Consider the following 23820-nt stretch of genomic DNA (forward strand, 5'->3'; position numbering starts at 1 on the left):
ATTTATTTGTATTTTAATAATTTACATCTCTAGTTTTTTGGCATACGAATTTTTTTGTGTGGCTGTTCACCAAAGAAGGATCCCATAGTAAAGTATAGGCTTAATACTTGCCGTAAATAAACAATAAGAGAGTTTGGGCGATTGTTCCACTTGCATCCTAGCATAGATGCGTACAGTTTCGCAGAGGATTTCTTCGCTCTCTTTCACCTGGAGTTTCCACGATAACTTACTATCTAATATAATTCCTAAGCATTTTGTGCTGCATTTTTTTCTTGTGAGGTTACCCCTCCAAGCTTGGGCTTAGTCCAATAAGGGACCTTATATTTCCTAGTAAATAATACTAGATCGGGGTTTTCCGCGTTAGTGGCTAACCAAACTCCAGATGCCCAGGCATCTATATCCCGAAGAGCCTGATCCACCAGGGGGCTGATTGTTGGTAGACACCTACCGCTTATGATAACTGAATCGTCATATTCATATGTCGTGAGTTTGACTGAACCTCGGTCGAACCGCCCAAGGAATTGGCTGATGACCAGCCCACCACAGCATTGGTTACATACTGTAACGAATTTAGGTTATTTGTGCTTATTTGCAACCTTCTACTAACGTTCGTATCGCTAAATTGTCGAATAAATAACTGCAATATTCAATAACGCAAAATGGTCTTTATTAAACTACTTTGAAAGTACTTCACAATAACACTTATAGTTCGCAACCAATAGCGTGCTTAAATCAAACTTATTTGAAACTACTCAGCTTGTGCTGCTTTTATACTCTCTGTCCAAATTTCTAGACGCTTCTTCTGCTAGAATTTTCTACTTGGTTACCAGCTATACGCGTCGCGTGTGTATGTGTAGTTTATAGCCTCTCGCATAGCCATATGCGCGTGTTAATGTGAGTACTACTTCGACTGATGACTGTGTGTGAGTTATCTCTTCGTTGCCTTGTATGTATGTGGGTAAATGATGATTAATGTGTTTATGTAGCTTGCTTTAAGGTTTCTGTTGTGCATTTATTTAGTGATGTGAATATTCGTCACAATACCCCACCCTGCGGCGTTACTCTCTTTACAGATTTTGTGGCTTCGGTCTACCCATTGCTACGTGATCATTCTGCAGCTTAAGATGGAGCCGATCCAAATTGGGTACGGCCGGATATACTTCAATCGAGTTGAGATTGTCCATGATTGATCGTTTCGTAACATTGTGGGAGAGAGTATACATAAAAAACTATATTTGATGTATAAGAACCACCCTAATGTGCATCCATATGTGTTCTTGAATCAATATTCGCCCACGAAAATGAATCAATCCGCATTGTAGCGTAACGAAACATTTAATTACATACAAAACAAAACGAATCATTTAATTACCTCATTCATTGCCAACGTTGCCAAAAAAAGTTGAATTGTGTTGTACGGTATTTGAGCTGAAAACGAGAGTGCCGCTAACAGCTTCTATTCTTGTGTTCACAATTGTGCTTACGGGAATAAAAGTCGGAATAGCAATTTAAAAAAAATACTTGGCGTGATTTATCTCCCAGGAGATGGTTGATTCCGATTCCGAACAGCAGCTGTAAAGCAGATGAATTTTCACAGAGAAGCCTTTTATGGAAGAAATACACTAGAGGTTTTGCCAAACCCCTGCCAAGTGGAAATAGAAACATATAAAGCAAGATGAAGCAGAATAAAAGAGGCAAAGTTATCCCTGTTTCACTTTAGCTGATGCCAATTGCGAACACGAAGTGTGCTCAAGTCTTCGTCCAGCCAGGTAGCTCACCAGTGAAACCTTTTGGCTTATATTCATTGCACACATTGCGTAAAGCTCATACACCACATCATGTAACCTCCTATTATAAACTCCGTTGGAGTCAAGGCCATGATATTAAATTTTCGGAGAATTTTTTTTTCGAATACTCCAAGAGCCATTTCATCTTCCCTCCAAAGGGCGCGCCCGTAATTTCTCAATTGGTCACACTAGGAGAATTTAAATCGCTTTCCATCTGGTCCTTCCAGCGGAGTGGAGCCCGCCCTCTTCCTCTGCTTGCAAAGATGGGTTCCGATAAGAATACGTTTTTGGTCGCAGCATTATTTTTCAGTGGCATAGCACGACCTTATCGCTGTGTTTTGATTCGCTAGACTACGTTGGTGTTTGCATAAAGCTCGCCATTAAATCTTCTCGCCCCTCGGCAGTGTTTGGCAATCACTCCGAGTGTATTTCTGCCATGAAAAGCTCTCAGTGAAAACTCATATGCCTTGCAGATGCCGTTCGGAGTCGGCATAAAACAAGTAGGTTCCTTCCTGCCAATTTGTAAGAAAAATTAAAAAAGGAGCACGACGCAAATTGGAAGAGAAGCTCGGCCTAAAATCTCTTTGAAGGTTATCGCACCTTACATTTATTTATTTTAAACAGAAGTGGGGATAGGACACCATCCTGTGACACGCCCTGTTTCATTCTCCTAGGTTTTGAGGCTTCCTTTATAAATTGAAACGACGCTTGTCGACTATTGATATAATTTGCGGTCTATCTTTTTAGACAAGAGGAACGCGGTGAACCTGAAATGTCAAGTGCCGCGAGCAACGTCCTATGAACAGAATTTTGCAGGTACAATCCGTAATTATCAGGGCGTTTATGGTATTTAGTGCGATGGTAGTGCTATGCATTTTACGGAAACCTTGCTGATGGGTAGCGAAGCGAAGATTCGCAATAAAATGAGGGAGTAGGACGGTTTCCAATCTTTTCGATACTGGCGAGAGGAGCGCTATCGGTCGATGTGGCTCACCTTCCTTAGCTGGCTTTCGACCGTGGCCGCCGTGTTGTGGTGGTAGAGTGCTAGCCTGTCACACCGAAAGTCCTAAATTCATGGCCAGGGAAACGCAGCATTCAAATCTTTAAAAATAAGTGTTTTTCATTTGTAAACAAATTTTTTTCGCGAGCGCCTAAATTTTCGGCGAACTGATCGCTTGAAATTCAATTGAAACAAGTAAGGAAGGCTAAGTTCGGGTACTCAGGTGAGAGCTTTGGAGACAAAATAAGGGAAAATCACCATGTAGGAAAATGAACCTAGGGTAACCCTCGAATGTGTTTGTATGACATGGGTATCAAATGGAGCGTCTTAAAAGGGAGTGGCCCTTAGTTGTATATGTGAAGGCGTTTTCGAGATATCGACCAAAATGTGGATCAGAGTGACCCAGAACATCATCTGACGGGTACCGCCAATTTATTTATATGTCATACCACGAACAGTATTCCTGCCAAGATTCCAAGGGCTTTTGATTTCCTCCTGCAGAACTTTTTCATTTTCTTCTATGGTAGGTGTCACACCCATTTTACAAAGTTTTTTATAAAGTTATCCAATTACCATGTTTCATCTCTTTTTTCATATTTGGTACAGAATTATGGCATTTTTTTCATTTTTCGTAATTTTCGATATCGGAAAAGTGGCGTGGTCATAGTCGGATTTCGGCCATATTTTATACCAAGATAAAGTGACTTCAGATAAGCACGTGAACTAAGTTTAGTTAAGATATATCGTTTTTTGCTCAATTTATTGTGTTAACGGCCGAGCAGAAGGACAGACGGTCGACTGTGTATAAAAACTGGGCGTGGCTTCAACCGATTTCGCCCATTTTCACAGAAAACAGTTATCGTCATAGAATCTATGCACCTACCAAATTTCACAAGGATTGGTAAATTTTTGCTCGACTTATGGCCTTAAAAGTAGTCTAGAGGAATTAAATGAAAAAGGGCGGAGCCACGACCATTTTGAAATTTTCTTTTATTTTTGTATTTTGTTGCACCATATCATTACTGGAGTTGAATGTTGACATAATTTACTTATATACTGTAAAGATATTAAATTTTTTGTTAAAATTTGACTTAAAAAATGTTGTTTTTTTTAAGTGGGCGTGTTCGTCATCAGATTTTGCTAATTTTTATTTAGCACACATATAGTAATAGGAGTAACGTGCCTGCCAAATTTCATCATGATATCTTCAACGACTGCGAATTTTTCAATAGGATTTGGGCTCAGGAAAAAAAGTTCCACTACGCATACCCAAAAAAATTATTTTCGAGCCTGCGAAATTTAATTTTTTTTACTTTTTTTCGACTTTGATTTTTAAGGTTTTTTTCATGACCTACTAAAAAAATGTTCATTTGATTGTAAAATTTTCCGACCCAAAAATGTCCGCTGAAAACGTTGGCGATAACAGTTTTTTTTTTTTTTTTCAAAAACATGAAAATTTTTTAGTAGGTCATGAAAAAAACCTTAAAAACCAAAGTCGAAAAAAAGTAAAAAAAATTAAATTTCGCAGGCTCGAAAATAATTTTTTTGGGTATGCGTAGTGGAACTTTTTTTCCTGAGCACAAATCCTATGGATGGCGCGATATCGGTTAATAAATCGAGCTACCCTAATGTACATCCTTTTTTTTATTGTTTCAATTTCAAAACAATTTAATCCACGCTTTTACTAATCGAATGACCCTTTTCTCTTTCCGCAATCGTATTAACAGATCTTAAGCAGGTTAACGGCAAATTAAATGTATGCATTTAATAAAAAGAAGAAGAGAGAAGACGAGCTCAAACTTGTAATTAAAGAAATGATCTCACAAATAGAACTTTAAAAAACATTTTGTGCATAAGAAGAGAATCAAAAGCTGGCTACTACAAATTAGAGAAGTTTTTTAATAAAAGACTTGAAAAAAGGTGAAATATAACAAATTTTTGTTAACTGTTTATGCAATATTCCGTTGTATTGTTGCGCTAACGCATTTTTATTGTTGTTGGAAGAGCCTACTAACAAAAGCACAAATATTCGCTACACAGGTACGTATTTTTAATTTTTGGCGAGTTCAAAAATATTTGTTTCTCATATTTTAAATTAGATTGTATTATTTTCTAAAACTGTTAAATTAAAATTCAAACCGTTTTTTTTGTATATTTCAAATTTTTGTATAGCTCACAACGACCTTCACCATCAAAAATGGCGCCAACGACAACTATTGAAACCATAACAATCACAAGACCATTGAAGGTTTGTATAAACTTTCTTATAATAAAAAATTTATTATTATATTGTAACGAATTTTGAGAAATCCTGGTTATTGTATACCTCCTGCAAACGTTCGAATCGCTAAATTGTAGAATAAATCACTCCAATATTTAGTATTGCAAACTGAGCTTTATTAAGATTACTTTGAGAGTAGTACTTCACAATTATACTTCACAACCAATAGCGTGTTTAAGTCAAAACTGATTAGTTATTACTCAGCTTGCGCTGTTTTTATACTCTCTGTTGCCTTCTCCGCATATTTCTCCAAAGGTCTAGACGTTTCTCCTTCTAGAATCTCCTGATTGGTTACCAGCTATATGCGTGTGTATTTGTAGTTTATAGCCTCTCGCATAGCCATATGCGCGTGTATGCGTAAGTAACTGCTTCAACTGATGACTGATGGTGTGTGTGTGTAAAATATAAATATCTCTTCGTTGCCTTGTATGTATGTGTGTAAATGATGATTAATTTGTTTACGTACATACGAGTGGCTGCTTAGTATCAGCTTAGTGAGGCTAATATTCGTCACAATATTTTGTTACATCACATTGGAATTACTGGCATCCCCATCTTTAATTTTGATTTGTGCGTTGGGTGACTATGACGCCACCCCAGCGTGCAAAGAAGTTTAGAATATCCCTGTGGTAGGCATGCCTGTCATAGTAAGCGAATAAACTGCAAGGATCCAAAGGTTCGAAGGTTCACAAAATAGTTCCCGAACCAAACGCAAAATATGCTAGTACCCCAACATTCCCTAAACCGCCGAAGAGTGTTTTTGCGTTTAAAACAATAACAACAATTACAAGGCACCTTCGTAGATTTTGTTACGTCGTCATTGGCCATTACCGTGTCAAAAGATGTATAGCTTCCGCGCTTCCCAAGGCAGTCGGTTCTATGTACCGGAGCGACTCGAGATTTTTCCCGACCAAGGACTGTCATTTCAGTGTGACCCCATTTAATTTGTTTCGTCCCTCCCACAAATTGTCATCCTGCCAGCAGCTCCTTGCAGCAGAACTGCTACATATTCTCTTACTCCGGGAAGGTATCGAACCCAATCCGGGTCCGTCTCCTGACCCCGGTCCTGAGAAATGGTTTTGCTGCATTTGCCAGAAAAGAATCTTTTTAGGACGGTCATACTCTGTTCAGTGTGTCTCGTGCAAGTGATGGTTGCATCGGACAGGTTGTTCTGGGCTTGATCCCAAAACCCGACGTCCACGTAACTTTTATAAATCTTTTGTGGCTCCTTGCTGCTCACGCCCAAGGGCGTCCCGTAGCCTACGCCTAAGCGCCCCTCCACTACCTTCCAGCAGCCTCGCTGCTCAGCAAGCCACAACAACTACCCGCTGCTGCTCGCGCCCCACGGCGCCAACAACTCAAACAGCTGATACCACTCATAACTACTACCTTCGTAGTAGAGCTGGTAGCAATGCTGAGCATCATCCCCTGCCCCCGTCTTCTTCTCCCCCCCCCCCCCCCCCCCCCCCCCCCCCTCTTTTCTGGCAGCAATCGTGCAGGTCAGGGAAACAGACTCTTAGTACCTACCTCCGTTTGCACCGTCTGCCAGCACAGAATATATAGGTTTGCGACATCCGCTCAATGCAGCTCCTGCCTTGGGTGGTGCCACTTTCCTAGATGTTCTGGTCTCCGCGACGGCAACCCCTCGACGGGTTTCATCGCACCATGTTGCCAGGTCGCAAACCCAAATCATCCGGGTACCCCAATGCTTGCCCAAGGGCGCCCAGTCCCAAGGCCACAACAGCAATTGCGTCCTGGCCTTCCACAACCTAGGCGTAGTCACCCGTCACTTACCCCTAGAGTGGCGGCGTCACCCCTCATGCACTTCAGAATTCTGCAGTTAAACTGTAATGGACTAACTGGGAAGATTACGGAGATAGTCGATTTCATGAAGCGGCACAACATCCGCATTGCTGCGATTCAAGAGACTAAACTCACAGCAAGATCTGCATTGCAGACCTGCTCTGGGTATAATGTCCACAGGAAGGACCGCGAGAGCGGAAATGGAGGCGGCCTCGCGTTTATTATACACCACTCTGTGCAATATCATATATTTGATCCTGGCATCGACCGCAGGGACAATGTTTTAGAACGTCAAGGCCTATCTGTCCGGTCAGGCGATGCAAATCTAGAAATCATCAACATCTACATCCCTCCTGTCACCTGTTGCCCCAGTGGATACCGCCCTAAAATCGAGGCCTTACTCACTGGCAACAATCGCATTATCTTAGGCGATTTCAATGCCCATCACGACCTATGGCATTCAAACTTGCGGGCGGACAGTAGGGGTGAGATGTTGGCTGATCAAATAGAAGAAACGACGTTCTGCACAAAAAACGGAGACGCCCCCACACGTATGGTAGGAAGCTGTCATAGCTCGCCAGATATCTCAATCGTGAGCGCAGAACTCGTAAACTGCGTCAACTGGCAGCCGATGGTAACATTGGCATCCGACCACCTGCCCATACTTATTTCGTTCGAGCGTACCGCCGACTTCATCGTCACCGAAAAACGCACTTTCATAAACTTCAAAAAAGGAAAGTGGGAAGAATATAAATCTGCAACAGACAGCAGCTTTGCTGCCCTCCCTATCCCGACTGATGCCCGCCAAGGGGAGCGTGCCTTCCGTAAGGTCATTGAATCCGCCTCGGCACATTTCATTCCCGCCGGGAGAATTCCCGAAATCCGGCCCACTTCCCGGCGGAGGCCGCGAGCTTAGCGAGGGAACGCGACCTTATAAGACAGCTTGATCCAGGCGACCCCCAAATAAGGGATATAAACCAACGCATCAGATTGCTTGTGGACGAACACAAGCGGGCGAAATGGGAAAAGCACCTAAGAGGTTGTAACCTCTCTAACAGTGTAGGTAAACTTTGGTCCACCGTAAAGTCCCTATCGAATCCGACTAAGCACAAAGACAAAGTTTCCATCGCCTTTGGCGATAAGGTGCTGTCGGATGCGGAAAAATGCGCGAGCGCTTTCTGCCGACAATATATAAATGCATCCTACGGTCGACAAAGATAGACGGAGAGCCAATAGACACGCACATAAACACAAATTCAGCGCGTCACCAATCACCATTACCGCTAGAGAGGTTGAGGACGCCATTGGTCGCGCTAAACCATCCAAAGCAGTGGGCCCAGACGGCATAAACATGCCGATGCTTAAAAACCTAGGGAAAGAGGGTTTCAAATATTTAGCGCATGTCTTCAACCTGTCTCTCTCCACCTTTGCCATACCCGAGAAATGGAAAATGGCCAAGGTGGTCCCGCTACTAAAGCCTGGGAAACCAGCTAACGTAGGTGAGTCATATCGTCCGGTATCTCTCCTATCGCCAGTGGCAAAGACGCTTGAAGCCATTTTGCTCCCTTATTTCCAAGCACATTTGCAGCTAGCCCCTCATCAGCATGGCTTCAGAAAACTCTATAGCACTACCTCCGCGCTAAATGACATTAGCACCCAGATAAATTGCGGTTTGAATCAATACCCCCCACCATAGAACAGTACTCGTAGCGCTAGACCTATCAAAAGCCTTTGATACGGTCAACCATGGCTCATTACTGCAAGACCTGGAAGGGTCTACCCTTCCCCCATGTCTTAAAAGGTGGACCGCAAATTATCTGGGTGGTCGGCAGGCATCGGTGCAATTCAGAAACGAAACATCAAAACCAAGGAGAATTAAACAAGGGGTGCCACAGGGTGGTGTCCTATCCCCACTTTTGTTTAATTTCTACATATCTAAGCTACCTTCACCACCGGAAGGAGTCACAATCGTTTCCTACGCCGATGACTGTACAATAATGGCCACAGGCCCAGGCCCAGAGATCGATGAGCTATGCAATAAAATAAACGGCTATCTCCCTGATCTCTCCAGTTTTTTCGCCTCGCGAAACCTGGCATTGTCACCGACTAAATCTTCCGCGACCTTATTTACAACATGGACGCCCCAAATGTCGACCATATTGAACATCCACGTCGATGGTACTACGCTACCGACTGTCCTACACCCCAAAATCTTGGGTGTGACGTTTGATCAGGATCTGCATTTTGGTGCGCACGCAACCGCAATTGTTCCGAGAATTTAGAGCCGTAATAAAATCCTCAAATCCCTTGCTGGCAGTACCTGGGGAAAAGATAAAGAAACGCTCATGACCACATACAAAGCAATCGGACAGCATAGTGTGGCCAATATTTAATGCTGATGTGGAGCAAAGCGTTTCTCACTTTTACAATACCATTTACTGTCTTTTTGAAAAATACGTACCTAAGCGGATTTGTGTACATTCCGATACAAGCCAAGTATGGTTCACTAAAGAGCTGAAAATTTTAAAGAATAAAAAGTCTCGATCTTTCAAGTTGTTCAAAAAGACGGGTTTACATAACCATTACTTACAGTACTCGATTCTACGCTGCAAGTATTTTCAATTGAACAAAAAGTGTTACAAAGCTTATCTTTTTAAAATGAAAAGAAATATAACTTGCAACCCGAAGGCATTTTACGGATTCGTAAACTCTAAACGCATCATCCATGAAATTCCAAGATAATATTTCCAGCGATGATCAAGAGATCGCCGACTTCTTTGCGGAATTTTTCAAATCAAATTACTCTATTGAGACCAACGTTTCACCTAATGAATACCCATACCATATTGATTCATGTTATTCAATCAGAGCTCCATTTATATCTTCAGAAGATGTATTATCTTATTTAAAAACTTTAAAAGTATCATATTCATACGGCCCCGACAGGATCCCGACACAAATGTGCTGCAAACATCTATCAGCCGCTAACAGATTTATTTAATTTATCTTTAATTTATGGCGTTTTCCCAACAATATGGAAGGAATCTTTTCTTATTCCGCTTCATAAAAATGGAAGCAGGTCTTCAATAGAAAACTACCGGGGCATAGCAAAGTTATCCGCTATCCCAAAGTTATTTGAGGCTATTGTTACCTACCACCTAATATTCTCTATTTCCCCCATAATTGCATGCTCGCATCATGGGTTCTGTAAGGGCAAATCACCTATCACCAATTTACTAGAATTTACCACCCACGTTTCTAATGGATTTAGAAAAGGCCTTCACACTGATGTAATTTACACCGATTTCAGTAAAGCTTTCGACAAAGTATCACACCCATTACTTATTCATAAGCTCAGTCAACTCGGTTTTCAACCCCGTCTTATATGTTGGATTTCTTCGTATCTTGGTTATCGTACGCAAAAAGTAATCTTTAAAAATACACTTTCTGGGGTCATCAATGTTTCTTCTGGTGTTCCTCACGGCAGCCATCTTGGTCCGATTCTGTTCTTGTTGTTCATAAACGATATATCTGGTACAATTAAATACTCAAAAATCTTGATGTACGCAGACGATGTAAAACTTTTCAAATCATGTGCCTCGGTTGAGGAACATTCCTTGCTTCAAATGGATTTAAATCACTTGGTTACCTGGTGCAATGTAAATTATATGCCGCTCAATCTCAAAAAATGTAAATTCATGTGTTTTTCTCGGAGAGTTTCGCCACCAGCTTCATATACAATTAACAACTATAGTCTAGAAACTGTAAATAATGTTATTGACTTGGGAGTCATGATGGATTCCAAACTTAGTTTCAATCTTCATATTAATGCTACAGTGAATAAAGGCAAAGGTGTTTTTGCATTTGTTAAACGGTGGTCAAAAGAATTTAACGACCCTTACATAACTAAAGCACTTTTTACAACATTAGTTAGGCCAATATTAGAATACGGCTCGATAATTTGGAATCCGCGTTATCAAGTCCATGCAGACAGTCTCGAATCAATACAAAAACAATTTTTACTATTTGCCTTAAGAAATTTCCAATGGGACTCTTTAACTAATCTTCCACCTTATACTAATCGATTAAAGCTTATCAATCTTCCAACTCTTGCTAGTCGAAGGGAACTGCTTGGTGTAATATTTATGACAAAACTTTTAAATGGATCAATTTCGAGCCCATTCCTTCTGAATGAAGTGAACTTTTGCGTTCCCTCTCGGACATCGAGACACTTCAAACCTCTACTGCTGAAACAATGTAGAACGAATTTCGAACAAAATGAACCTTTTCGGCGTTTATGCCAAGATTATAACTCTCACTCAAACACATTTGATAGCTCGGACTCCCTTTTTTCTATAAAAAAGATTGTTCTCACCTCTCTAAATTAATGTATAATACGTTTGCTTCTGTTCTCTTTAAGTATTACGCTTGGCTGATGAAATTTCTTCTTTAGCTGAGCAGTCTCAGATCGTGACGCTTGACAAACCGCTGCCCATCAAAGACTCGGCAAAATAAAAAAAAAAAAAATAAATAAAAAAAAGTTATTATATATATATATAAATCGATCGCGTGAACAGGACCTGGTTTCATTGGGCCACTTGAGGGCCGCGCGCTGCCACAACGTCCATTAAAAAAAAAAAAAAAAAAAATTTGCCAGCCGATTACGTGCTACGCGTCACCCATATGGTCGCCAAGCCTAAAAACTACCCACTGGAAGAAACTACAGGCCTGCCAAAATACTGCTCTCAGTATCGCCACGGGCTGTCTTCTTATGTCCCCAGAACACCATCTGCATAATGAGGCGAGAATACTCCCCATCAGGGAGAGAAATGAGATGCTGACCAAACAGTTTCTGTTGAATACCCAGAAACCTGGGCATCCCAACAGACATCTGATTGACGAACCAGCACCGCCTAGGGGCCTAAGGAGTCATCTCCGTAAGCATTTTGAGGAAATACGGCACCTTAGAACCCAGCCGTATGAAGCGAAAAAACACAAGCAGGTCCTTGGTGAACTCCATAGACAGGCGTCGGACCTTTATGTCGGGAATTGCCCGGTGAATCCAGTACTTGAAGAAAAATATCCAGAACTCGCGGAAGAGGAACGCATACTCCCCAGGGAAACGCGTGTCACTCTTGCTCAACTTCATTCTGGATACTGTAACAGGTTAAACTCTTACCTATCCAGAATCAACCCCGACATACAAAATGTATGCCCCGCTTGCAATGTGTCCCCACATGACACCAACCATCTCTTTAATTGTAATGTGGAACCAACGCCTCTAACACCCCTTTCCTTATGGTCCACCCCTCTTGAAACGGCAAGTTTCCTTGGACTCCCGTTAGAGGATATTGATGACAATTTGTGATCGGTCGCGGCTATTAGGTGGGGCGAGCATTGCTACAACAACAACAACATGTATAGCTCCCGAGATGGTCGGATTGGTACCTTAATAGTGCTTCTTATCGGAACGTACCGGATCTAACATCGAAAACATCGATAACACTCTCCAAAACCTTCGGGGAGTGTCCTTATCGCTACAACTATAACAATAGCTTTAGTCACCTCACCAGCTGCTTCATCGACTATTTTTAAACGGTTTTATTTAGCTTGACTTGACAGGCCGGCTGCACGGCCGTTGTGAACGAATTTTGTAATTGAAATTTAAGTAACTTCCCGATAAGCTACAAGCTTGAAACTTGGAATATAGTTCAGAACCCGATTTGTGGGCCGATTTGGTTCATATTTGGTACACATAATACATACACAAATAGAAAGAGACCTATGAAAAAAAATCCCCGCTAGGTGGCGCAAGGATCAAGATATTCAAAAAAATCGTATTTGTGGTCCGATTTGGTCCATATTTGGAACAAAGGGTCCTTGTAATAATAAATCACTAAATGAACTAAATAGAATGAGAAATAATAGGCAATTAAATAAAGACTAAAAACTTGAAAATAAAATAATTAAAAAAAAATTTTAAGTTAAACGGTTTTATTGAAAACAACACTTACATGAAGTAATAATAATACTAAAAGCTAGAAAATAATTAGGTAGGTCCTAGGTATTAGTCATCACACTCCTCATCAATCTAGGGCGTTGATCAGACAATTAAATAAAAGTGTTGGACCCGTCAAATTTCTATTGATAGTCGTAAGTAAGACCAACTGAACCCTAATAAGGTTATGCTACGCCTCACATTTTTAGAAATTTCACAATAAAACCGTTTACCTTAAACATTTTTTTTATACTCAGTTGAGCAGAGCTCACAGAGTATATTAACTTTGATTGGATAACGGTTGGTTGTACAGGTATAAAGGAATCGAGATAGATATAGACTTCCATATATCAAAATCATCAGTATCGAAAAAAAAATTGATTGAGCCATGTCCGACCGTCCGTCTGTCCGTTAACACGATAACTTGGGTAAATTTTGAGGTATCTTGATGAAATTTGGTATGTAGATTCCTGGGCACACATCTCAGATCGCTATTTAAAATGAACGATATCGGACTATAACCACGCCCACTTTTTCGATATCGAAAATTTCGAAAAACCGAAAAAATGCGATAATTCATTGCCAAAGGCGGTTAAAGCGATGAAACTTGGTAGATGGGTTAACGTTATGACGCAGAATAGAAAATAGGTAAGATTTTGGACAATGGGCGTGGCGCCGCCCACTTTTACAAGAAGGTAATTTAAAAGTTTTGCAAGCTGTAATTTGGCAGTCGTTGAAGATATCATGATGAAATTTGGCAGGAACGTTACTACTATTACTATATATGTGCTAAATAAAAATTAGCAAAATTGAATGAAGAACACGCCCACTTTTTAAAAAAAAATTTTTTAAATTCAAATTTTAACAAAAAATTTAATATGTTTACTATATATAAGTAAATTATGTCAAAATTCAACTCCAGTAATGATATGATGCAACAAAATACAAAAATAAAAGAAAATTTCAAAATGGGCATGGCTCCGCCCATTTGCATTTAGTTTGTCTAGAATACTTTTAATGCCATAAGTCGAACAAAAATTTACCAATCCTTCTCAAATTTGGTACGGGCATAGATTCTATGACGGTAACTGTTCTCTGTGAAAATGGGCGAAATCGGTGGAAGCCACGCCCAGTTTTTATACACAGTCCACCGTCTGTCCTTCCGCTCGACCGTTAACACAATAACTTGAGCAAAAACCGATATATCTTTACTAAACTTAGCCCACGTATCACTTTATCTTGGTATAAAAAATGGCCGAAGTCCGACCATAACCACGCCCACTTTATCGATATCGAAAATTACGAAAAATGAAAAAAATGCCATAATTCTATACCAAATACGAAAAAAGGGATGAAACATGTTAACTGGATTGTTTATTGACGCAAAATATAACTTTGGAAAAAACTTTGTAAAATGGGTGTGACACCTACCATATTAAGTAGAAGAAAATGAAAAAGTTCTACAAGGCGAAATCAACAGCCCTTGGAATCTTGGCAGGAATACTGTTAGTGGTATTGCATATATAAATAAATTAGCAGTACCCGACAGATGATTTTCTGGATCACCTGGTCCAAATTTTGGTCGATATCGCGAGAACGCCTTCACATATACATCTAAGGGCCACTAGCTTTTAAAACCCTCATTAATACCTTTAATTTGATATCCATATCGTACAAACACATTCTAGAGTCACCCCTGGCCCATCCTAATGGCGATATCTCGAAAAGGCGTCCACCTATAGACCTAATGCCCACTCCCTCTTAAAATGCTCAGTAACACCTTTCGTTTGATACCCATATCGTACAAACATTCTAGAGTCACCCCTGGCCCACCCTAATGGCAATATCTCGAAAAGGCGTCCACCTATAGACCTAATGTCCACTCCCTCTTAAAATGCTCAGTAACACCTTTCGTTTGATACCCATATCGTACAAACATTCTAGAGTCACCCCTGGCCCACCCTAATGGCGATATCTCGAAAAGGCGTCCACCTATAGACCTAATGCCCACTCCCTCTTAAAATGCTCAGTAACACCTTTCGTTTGATACCCATATCGTACAAACATTCTAGAGTCACCCCTGGCCCACCCTAATGGCGATATCTCGAAAAGGCGTCCACCTATAGACCTAATGCCCACTCCCTCTTAAAATGCTCAGTAACACCTTTCGTTTGATACCCATATCGTACAAACATTCTAGAGTCACCCCTGGCCCACCCTAATGGCGATATCTCGAAAAGGCGTCCACCTATAGACCTAATGCCCACTCCCTCTTAAAATGCTCAGTAACACCTTTCGTTTGATACCCATATCGTACAAACATTCTAGAGTCACCCCTGGCCCACCCTAATGGCGATATCTCGAAAAGGCGTCCACCTATAGACCTAATGCCCACTCCCTCTTAAAATGCTCAGTAACACCTTTCGTTTGATACCCATATCGTACAAACATTCTAGAGTCACCCTTGGTCCACCTTTATGGCGATATCTCGAAAAGGCTCCACCTATAGAACTAAGGATTACTCCCTTTTAAAATACTCATTACCACCTTTCATTTGATACCCATATCGTACAAACACATTCTAGAGTCACCCCTGGCCTACCCTAATGGCGATATCTCGAAAAGGCGTCCACCTATAGACCTAATGCCCACTCCCTCTTAAAATGCTCGGTAACACCTTTCGTTTGATACCCATATCGTACAAACATTCTAGAGTCACCCCTGGCCCACCCTAATGGCGATATCTCGAAAAGGCGTCCGCCTATAGACCTAATGCCCACTCCCTCTTAAAATGCTCAGTAACACCTTTCGTTTGATTCCCATATCGTACAAACACATTCTAGAGTCACCCCTGGCCCACCCTAATGACGATATCTCGAAAAGGCGTCCACCTATAGACCTCATGCCCACTCCCTCTTAAAATGCTCAGTAACACCTTTCGTTTGATACCCATATCGTACAAACATTCTAGAGTCACCCTTGGTCCACCTTTATGGCGATATCTCGAAAAGGCGTCCACCTATAGAACTAAGGATTACTCCCTTTTAAAATACTTATTACCATCTTTCATTTGATAACCATATCATACAAACACATTCTAGAGTCACCCCTGGCCCACCCTAATGGCGACATTTCGAAAAGGCGTCCACCTATAGACCTAATGCCCACTCCCTCTTAAAATGCTCAGTAACACTTTTCGTTTGATACCCATATCGTACAAACATTCTAGAGTCACCCCTGGCCCACCCTAATGGCGATATCTCGAAAAGGCGTCCACCTATAGACCTAATGCCCACTCCCTCTTAAAATGCTCAGTAACACCTTTCATTTGATTCCCATATCGTACAAACACATTCTAGAGACACCCCTGGTCCACCTTTATGGCGATATCTCGAAACGGCGTCCACCTATGGAACTAAGGATCACTCCTTTTCAAAATACTCATTAACAGTTTTCATTTGATACCCATATCGTACAAACATATTCTAGAGTCACGCCTGTTCCACCTTTATGGCGATTTCTCGAAAAGGCGTTCACCTATAGAACTAAAGCCCATTCCCTTTTAAAATACTCATTACCACCTTTCATTTGATACCCATATCGTACAAACAACTTCTAGAGTCACCCCTGGTCCACCTTAATGGCGATATCGCGAAAAGGCGTCCACCGATAGACCTAAGGCCCACTCCCTCTTAAAATGCTCAGTAACACCTTTCATTTGATACCCATATCGTACAAACAAATTCTAGAGTCAGCCCTGGTCCACCTTTATGGCGATATCTCTAAATGGCGTCCATCCATAGAACTATGGCCTACTCTCTCTTAAAATACCCTTTAATACCTTCCATTTGATACACATGTCATACAACCACATTCCAGGGTTACCCTAGGTTCATTTTCCTACATGGTGATTTTCCTTATTTTGTTTCCATAGCTCTCAACTGAGTATGTAATGTTCGGTTACACCCGAACTTAGCCTTCCTTACTTGTTTTATATAATTCCGGGTTATTTATAATAATAATAATGCCAAGGTTGGGTTTTTTTATTTATCCGTTCGCATTCAGTGCTCTATTCTCAATCAATCTTCTTTCTTTTTTTTTTCGTGTCTACCTCATTGCCATATTTTCACATTTTCTTTAAACATCTTTCTTATAATAAGCTACTACTAATTTCCTACAGAGGGCTGCGTCAGCTAAGCAAGAATCAAAGCGAGCACCTGATTGGCTGATCGCCAGATTCTTGCCTAAAAGACAGCGCTGCCATACTTATATTTTTCACATTACACCTTCTGCTCGTGCAACCGATCTGACTGTTAGATGGCGTTGGCTGCAATCCATCCAGTGACTATTAGGGCTGGCACACAATTATTACTAACGACGAGTGTCAGTACCTTCATTTCTGATGGATTACAACTTCGGCCAATCTGACACTATAATCGACCACGATTATTAAATCACTTATTTCTATTTGTAACTATAAGCTAAATTATTCTTACTTAAAATAAACACAATATACTTGAAATACATGGAGTGTCGCCTAAAGGGGAGTTGAGTGGCATTCAGATGCATCGGCATACCACATTCTAATGCGCGATGCTTCTATAATACCATCATAGGGTAACTGGGTTAACTGGCAATTTTCTATGTCTCTTATTACGCATCGGTCATGTGGTAATACTTTATGAATTACGTATGGGCCTCTATATTTTGGTATAAACTTTTTATTAGAACCGGCCGATGTATCTACATTACGTATGACAACAAAGTCACCGACACTGTATGTCTCAGGAGGCTTGGAGCGATTGGAAAAGTATTTTGAGTTATATTCTTGTAACTTTTCTATAGCAGCTAAGGCAGACGCACGGGTAGCCTCAAGGTCACGAGGCGCACTGTAATGGTTTTTATCCTCTAGGTGTTCTGTCAATTCATCGATTATCGCTCCTCTCTGTTCCACACCGAACAGCAACATACTTGGTGCGTAACCAGTGGTGGAGTGTATGGTATTATTAAGACCGTATTCTACTTGACCTAACTTCGCTGACCAGTTGGCATGGTTAATCGGCTCGGAGATTTTACTCAACATGGCCTTGATTATTCTATTCACCCTTTCTACCTGTCCGTTTGCTTGTGGGGAAGCCGCGGCTACTTTCACGTGGCATATGTTGTTTTTTAACAAATACGCGTCGAATTCGAGAGAAGTGAAACAAGAGGCGCGGTCAGATATCACCCTCTTGGGTCTGCTGTAATAACTGAAGTATTTGTCTAGGGAAGCTATGACTTCTTTCGTACTCGTTGAATTTACTGGATACAAACGAACGAACTTCGTGAATGCATCAACAACCACTAAATATATATTTGCGCTTCGAGTTAATGGAGGGCAGAGGGCCAAAGTGATCGACATGTATGGTGTCGAATGGTATCGGTATTTTAGCAATGCTATGCATATTTCGCTTGTTCACGCGGGCTGGGGCTGAGTACATGATGCATTTAATGCAATTTCGAACAAAGTTTTCTACTTTATCTTTCATCTTGGGTAGCCAATAGTGTTTCTTTAGTTGATCGCATGTCTTATCGACGCCTAAGTGACCAATTTTCTCATGAACCAGTCTAATAGTGTTATTCTCCACCTCATTCGGGACGTACAACTGTAGCCTCCCCTCCCCCTCTTTCCTAAAGACGAGACCGTCTACTAATTCAAAGTTCGGCACGGGACCTGTCTCTAGCTTTTCTCGTAATTGTTTTATGTTATTGTAGCGGTATTGTGTCGCTTGGATGTGAAAATCTGCTTCGTCGGCATCCGCGGCGAAGATCATTTCGCAGAGTTTTGTTATTCCCGCAGGCTTCTTGTCGATAGTAGCGACGATTGATTCGGATTCATCGGTGTCCCATGTTAACTCCACCTCTGTGTTGAATTGTATAGTTATAATTTTCAAGCTCTAGAGCCCATCTGGCTATCCGCGGGTTAAGTTGTTTTTTACTTAAAGTCATCCTAAGGGAGTTGCAATCTGTGACTATCTTGAAGGAATTCCTTCCAAATAAACTCTAAACCGGCGTAGAGCGTATATGATGGACAGGGTTTCCAGTTGTGGTATCTTGCTTCCGCGGGTGAGGTGGCTTTTGAAAAGTACATAATCGGGTGCAAACGACAGTCCGTTTGTTGTTGGAGTATGACCGAACCGAAACCTGCTGAACTTGCATCGCAGTGCAACTCAGTTTGTTTCTTCGGATCGTATATTGCAAGTACTGGGGCGGACGACAGTTTTATTTTAAGTTCCTTAAAGGCTCGTAAACAGTCTTCTGACAGTTCGAATTTAACACCATCTCGTGTCAGTTTTTGTAATGGTCCAGCTATTTTAGCAAAATTCGGAATAAACCTTCTGAAGTATGAGAAGAGGCCTAAGCAGGTCTTAAGTTCTTTACAATTTTTCGGGAGCCTATTTTTTTTGATTGCTTCTATGTGCGCATCGCTGGGGCGAATGCCATCCGAACTGACTGAATAGCCTAAATATTCGAGAGTATTAAACCCGAACATACATTTATTTAGCCTAAGTTCTAAATTCGTTTCCTTCATTCTTCTAAGTACTTTGCCGAGGATCTTAACGTGGGTTTGGAATTCTACCGTGGCTACAATTAAATCATCCATATATATCATTATCGATCCATCGTCAACCAAATCTTTGAAAATGTTGTGGACATATCGCTGGAATACAGCGGGGGCGTTTTTTAACCCAAACGGCATATGCATATATTCAAATTGACCGTAAGGCGTTACAAAAGATGTATATTTAATGGAATCTGGGGCCATTTTAACATGGAAGAACCCGTTTTTTAGTGTTGACAAAAATTGTTTTTCGCCTAGATAGTCGAGGCAGTCTTCGATCAAGGGGAGCGGGAAATTGTCCCGAACTGTTAATTTATTCAGCGGTCGGTAATCAACACATTTACGAATTTCGCCATTCTTTTTTTTTACTAATACAACCGCAGAGGCATATGGTGAATCGCTTGGCCTAATGATACTCTTTTCCAATAATTCATCCGTTATTTTTCTAAGTTCAGCTTTTTCATAATGAGAAAGTCGCCTTGGCAACGCATGGAATGGTTTATCCTCAACTAACCTTATTTTCATCTCGTAATCATACGGTTTAGATTCGATATTTCTTGGCCTCAAATAGTTATCTTCTAAGGTCTTTCTCAATACATCAGTACTATTTTCTTCTAATTCTTGATTTATATTAATTTCAGATATGCAGACGGCCTGTTTATTAAAAATATTCTCACTAAAATTTTGATCAAGTGGGCATAACCCATCGCTGCAAGCCTCATGAGACACTACGTTTATTTCTTCGAGCTCAACATCTTCTACCCGTATACTGCTATTTGGTACAGAGATTTGTAATTCTGAATGCCTCTTCACCCTTAAGACTAGGTATATTATTCAAGTTAAGTGCACAGAAATAAGAAGTGTTATCTGGCATATCATTATTTTCTTGTTTTGTATGTTTAATTGTCGCATCACCTAATAAGCATAAGCAAATATGAAATCTTTTTAAAAAATCTCTGCCTTAAATTAGAGGAATCGCCATAGTGTCATCACGCACCACATTTAAAACAAATTCATCTATTCTATTTTTAAATTTTATTTCGCATTTAACTTTTCGAAAAATCATTAATTTGTTATTTCCCAATCCTCGATATTTTGACTGCTTGGCGACTCCGCTCACATCAAATGGCACGGCGGACTTGCGAACAAAGCTAGTTGTACTGCCAGTATCAAAGAGAGATAAACAATCCATAAATCTTTTGCACTTAACTTGTTTTTTTACATAGGCGACACTTACCATATTCATAGATCCTAACATTCGGTAGCAACGTTCTTCAGTGTCGGTCCCGACTGCAGCAACTGTTTTCTTCAAGTTTAGTACCTTTTTTGAGTTAGTACAACTGCGGTGGTCATGGCCCATCTTCCAGCGACGGAAACAACTTCCCACCGGCCTTTTTTCGTATGGACATTTGCTCTGAAAGTGTCCCATATGGGTGCAATTGAAGCAGCGTATTTCTGCTGCATCAGTTTCATCGTTCTTTGGCGTATTTGATTTTGATGGTTTCGGTTTTTGAACGTTGTCGTATATAGATGGGCGAGATGAGCGACGACGCTCGTATAGGTCAAGCGATTGGTTGAATTCTTTCATCGTCCTTGCGTTTATTAGGATATATATTTCCGGGGACCTGTCTTGGAGGCCATCAACTATAAAGTTGATCAGTTCAAATTCGTCGACATAGTCACAACGAGCAGCGATGTTTTCCATTTCCAACACATATCGGCGAATGCTGCTTTTTTATCCCATTTATGAGTGGCCAACGCTTTGTATACTTCGTGACGGCTCACCACCCGACCAAATTCTCTAACCAAAACCGATTTTAAATCTTCGTAATTTAGAACGTCTCTGTACAGTAAAAGTTTAGCGTCACCGCAAAGAGAATTGCACAAGCAAGTGTACTTAAACATGTCGTCTGCATTTACCATCTGCATGACTCTATCAAAATTGCGAAGAAAGTCGTGCACGCTATATGCTTTATTTTCACCGTCAAATTGTGTGATGGTATGTTCGATGTCCCGAAAAGTTAAACGATTTGGGATTTGTAGCCTACCGTTACCAATGGGGGTGTCGTTTCGTGCGTTTTGGAATTCACGTTTTAAGTCCGCAACGGATTTTTCCAACGTCAGGATTTCTTTTTCCTTTCTTAGGATTTCTATCCTTTTGTTCAGTTCATCTTTTATATGTTGTGGACTGTTAGGCATTTCCCCGTATAATATGCCTGCAGCTTCTTCAGTGAACTCGGTTGTGGTATTGGCCATAGTGGCAGCGGTGGTGATGGCGTCGGTATTGGCAATGACAGCGGCGGTGGTGATGGCGTCGGTAGTGGCAGTGGCAGCGGTGGTAGTAGCAGTGGCAGCGGTGGTAGTAATGGCGGCGGTTTCAGCGTCGGGAATGGCGATGACAGCGGCGGTGGTGATGGCGTCTGTAGTGACAGGGACATCGTTGACAGCGGCATCGGTTACGGCAGCATCAGCAGTGCCGGAAGCACCAGAAATAATAACATCATTGGTAATGTTTTGGTTATCCGCGGCAAATGAATCATTTGTATTAATAGCTGAAGGAACGCGTACTGCAATATTGGTGGAAGGGATTTGGCCAGTCCCAACCACGTTTTTTAACAATTTCTGCAACTGCGTTGTTGTAGCTGTTTGTGGAAATTCCACCCCAGCATCAGCCAAGATATTGGCCATTTCCTCACGAATGTTCATTTTTCAATTGTTTTTGTGGTACGTAAGTTCTTTTTTCACACCTGAGCTATAATTCCGGTTTATTTGTAATAATAATGCCAAGGTTGGGTTTTTTTATTTATCCGTTCGCATTCAGTGCTCTATTCTCAATCAATCTTCTTTCTTTTTTTTTCGTGTCTACCTCCTTGCCATATTTTCACATTTTCTTTAAACATCTTTCTTATAACAAGCTACCGATGTTTTCCTACAGAGGGCTGCGTCAGCTAAGCAAAAATCAAAGCGAGCACCTGATTGGCTGATCGCCAGATTCTTGCCTAAAAGACAGCGCTGCCATACTTATATTTTTCACATTACACCTTCTGCTCGTGCAACCGATCTGACTGTTAGATGGCGTTGGCTGCAATCCATCCAGTGACTATTAGGGCTGGCACACAATTATTACTAACGACGAGTGTCAGTACCTTCATTTCTGATGGATTACATTTATTATTTTATTCTATATATACTTCTCTTCTCTCAAAGCCTCACAGCAACAAAAGCTTTCTTTGCCTGGACCGGATCTATGGAAAAACATTAGCACTATCTCCCAAAATGGTATACTGAACATTTAATGCTGTTCTCAAGCCAATAGCTTCCTTACTTTGGTGGCCGAAGACCACGCAAAGAACGGCAATAACATAACGGGTGCGATAAGAACGTGCCCTGCTGGTGCACTTAGTGCCTTAGTGGGAAAACCTCCATTCCCTATTCTAAGAAAGAGGGAACACTTGCTGTATAAAGAGCTCAAAATATCTCTAAGCTAAAGAGCGGAAACATTCACAAGTAATCATGTATTGCAATTTCGTTTTGCAACGGCCTCTATGCTCAGAACCACACGGAATTTTAAGGTGCCCATTGTGGGAAGAATTCTTAGGGAAACAGGGAGTCTATATACTGACCCTGACTCAGAGGCCTGATTCACATATGGATCAAAATTTGATGATGAAAAAACGGGAGCTAACAACAATGTGCCGAAGTTCAACAAATCGATACTATTGGGATTTTACCCCACTATTTTTCAGGCAAAAATCCATGCAATAGAAGTTTGCGATAGAGAGTCTACGAAGAGGCTTATCCTCGAGTATCCTCATTATGTCAGACAGTCAGTCAGTTTTACGTAGCTTGCTGTCTTAGACAATTACCTCTAAGCTAGTGGATGAGTGCATCCTAAATGACCTGGAAGCCAAAAACAAAGTTTTGTTAGGTAGGTTCCCGGGCATCAGGGACATGAAGGTAAAGGACAGGCAGACTAACTAGCTAATCAAGGAGATTTAGCAGCCCTTCCATGAACTCACTAAGGCACACACTGTAACTGGGATCAAACTCATCAATTAAGGCAGATAGGACCTATAAACTCGTACTGGGTATGTTACGGGACACTGTAGTGTAGGATATTACATAAGTAAGTTAAATCTATCCGATACACAAATCTGTCGCTTTTGTGAGCTGGAGGATGAAACAGCGGTTCTTATTCTCAGCGAATGTGTCGCTCTGGCATGGCATAGACTCTCCAATTTAGGTGGAATGACTCTTAATCCCTTCGTGATATGAAGTAAAAAGCCTGCAGAAGTACTCAAACACATTAAAGGCATCCACATACAGTAAAAGGCTGAAAGGTCAAACACA

At 41.1% G+C, this 23820-nt stretch overlaps 1 protein-coding gene across 13 annotated transcripts in view; it reads left to right on the plus strand.

Moving 5' to 3' along the window:
• The window catches only part of LOC137236413 (transmembrane protein 47), a 71820-nt gene that overhangs the window by 8839 nt on the left and 39161 nt on the right, over positions 1-23820 (plus strand). For 9 of the 13 annotated variants that reach the window (XR_010948406.1, XR_010948404.1, XR_010948405.1 and 6 more), the window contains exon 3: positions 4960-5035. The exons of 1 other annotated variant lie outside the window; for it this stretch is intronic. Coding sequence is in view for 9 of the 12 variants with exons in the window: in XM_067759001.1 (XP_067615102.1) it covers positions 4960-5035 (76 nt within the window). In the remaining 3 variants the exon portion in view is untranslated. Of the gene's footprint in view, positions 1-4514; positions 4828-4959; positions 5036-23820 lie in introns of all 13 variants that reach the window. 3 more of the 13 variants (XM_067759003.1, XM_067759004.1, XM_067759005.1) reach the window with 1 other exon arrangement.

Source organism: Eurosta solidaginis, chromosome 1, assembly GCF_040869045.1.
Source record: "Eurosta solidaginis isolate ZX-2024a chromosome 1, ASM4086904v1, whole genome shotgun sequence".
Lineage (NCBI taxonomy): Eukaryota > Metazoa > Arthropoda > Insecta > Diptera > Tephritidae > Eurosta > Eurosta solidaginis.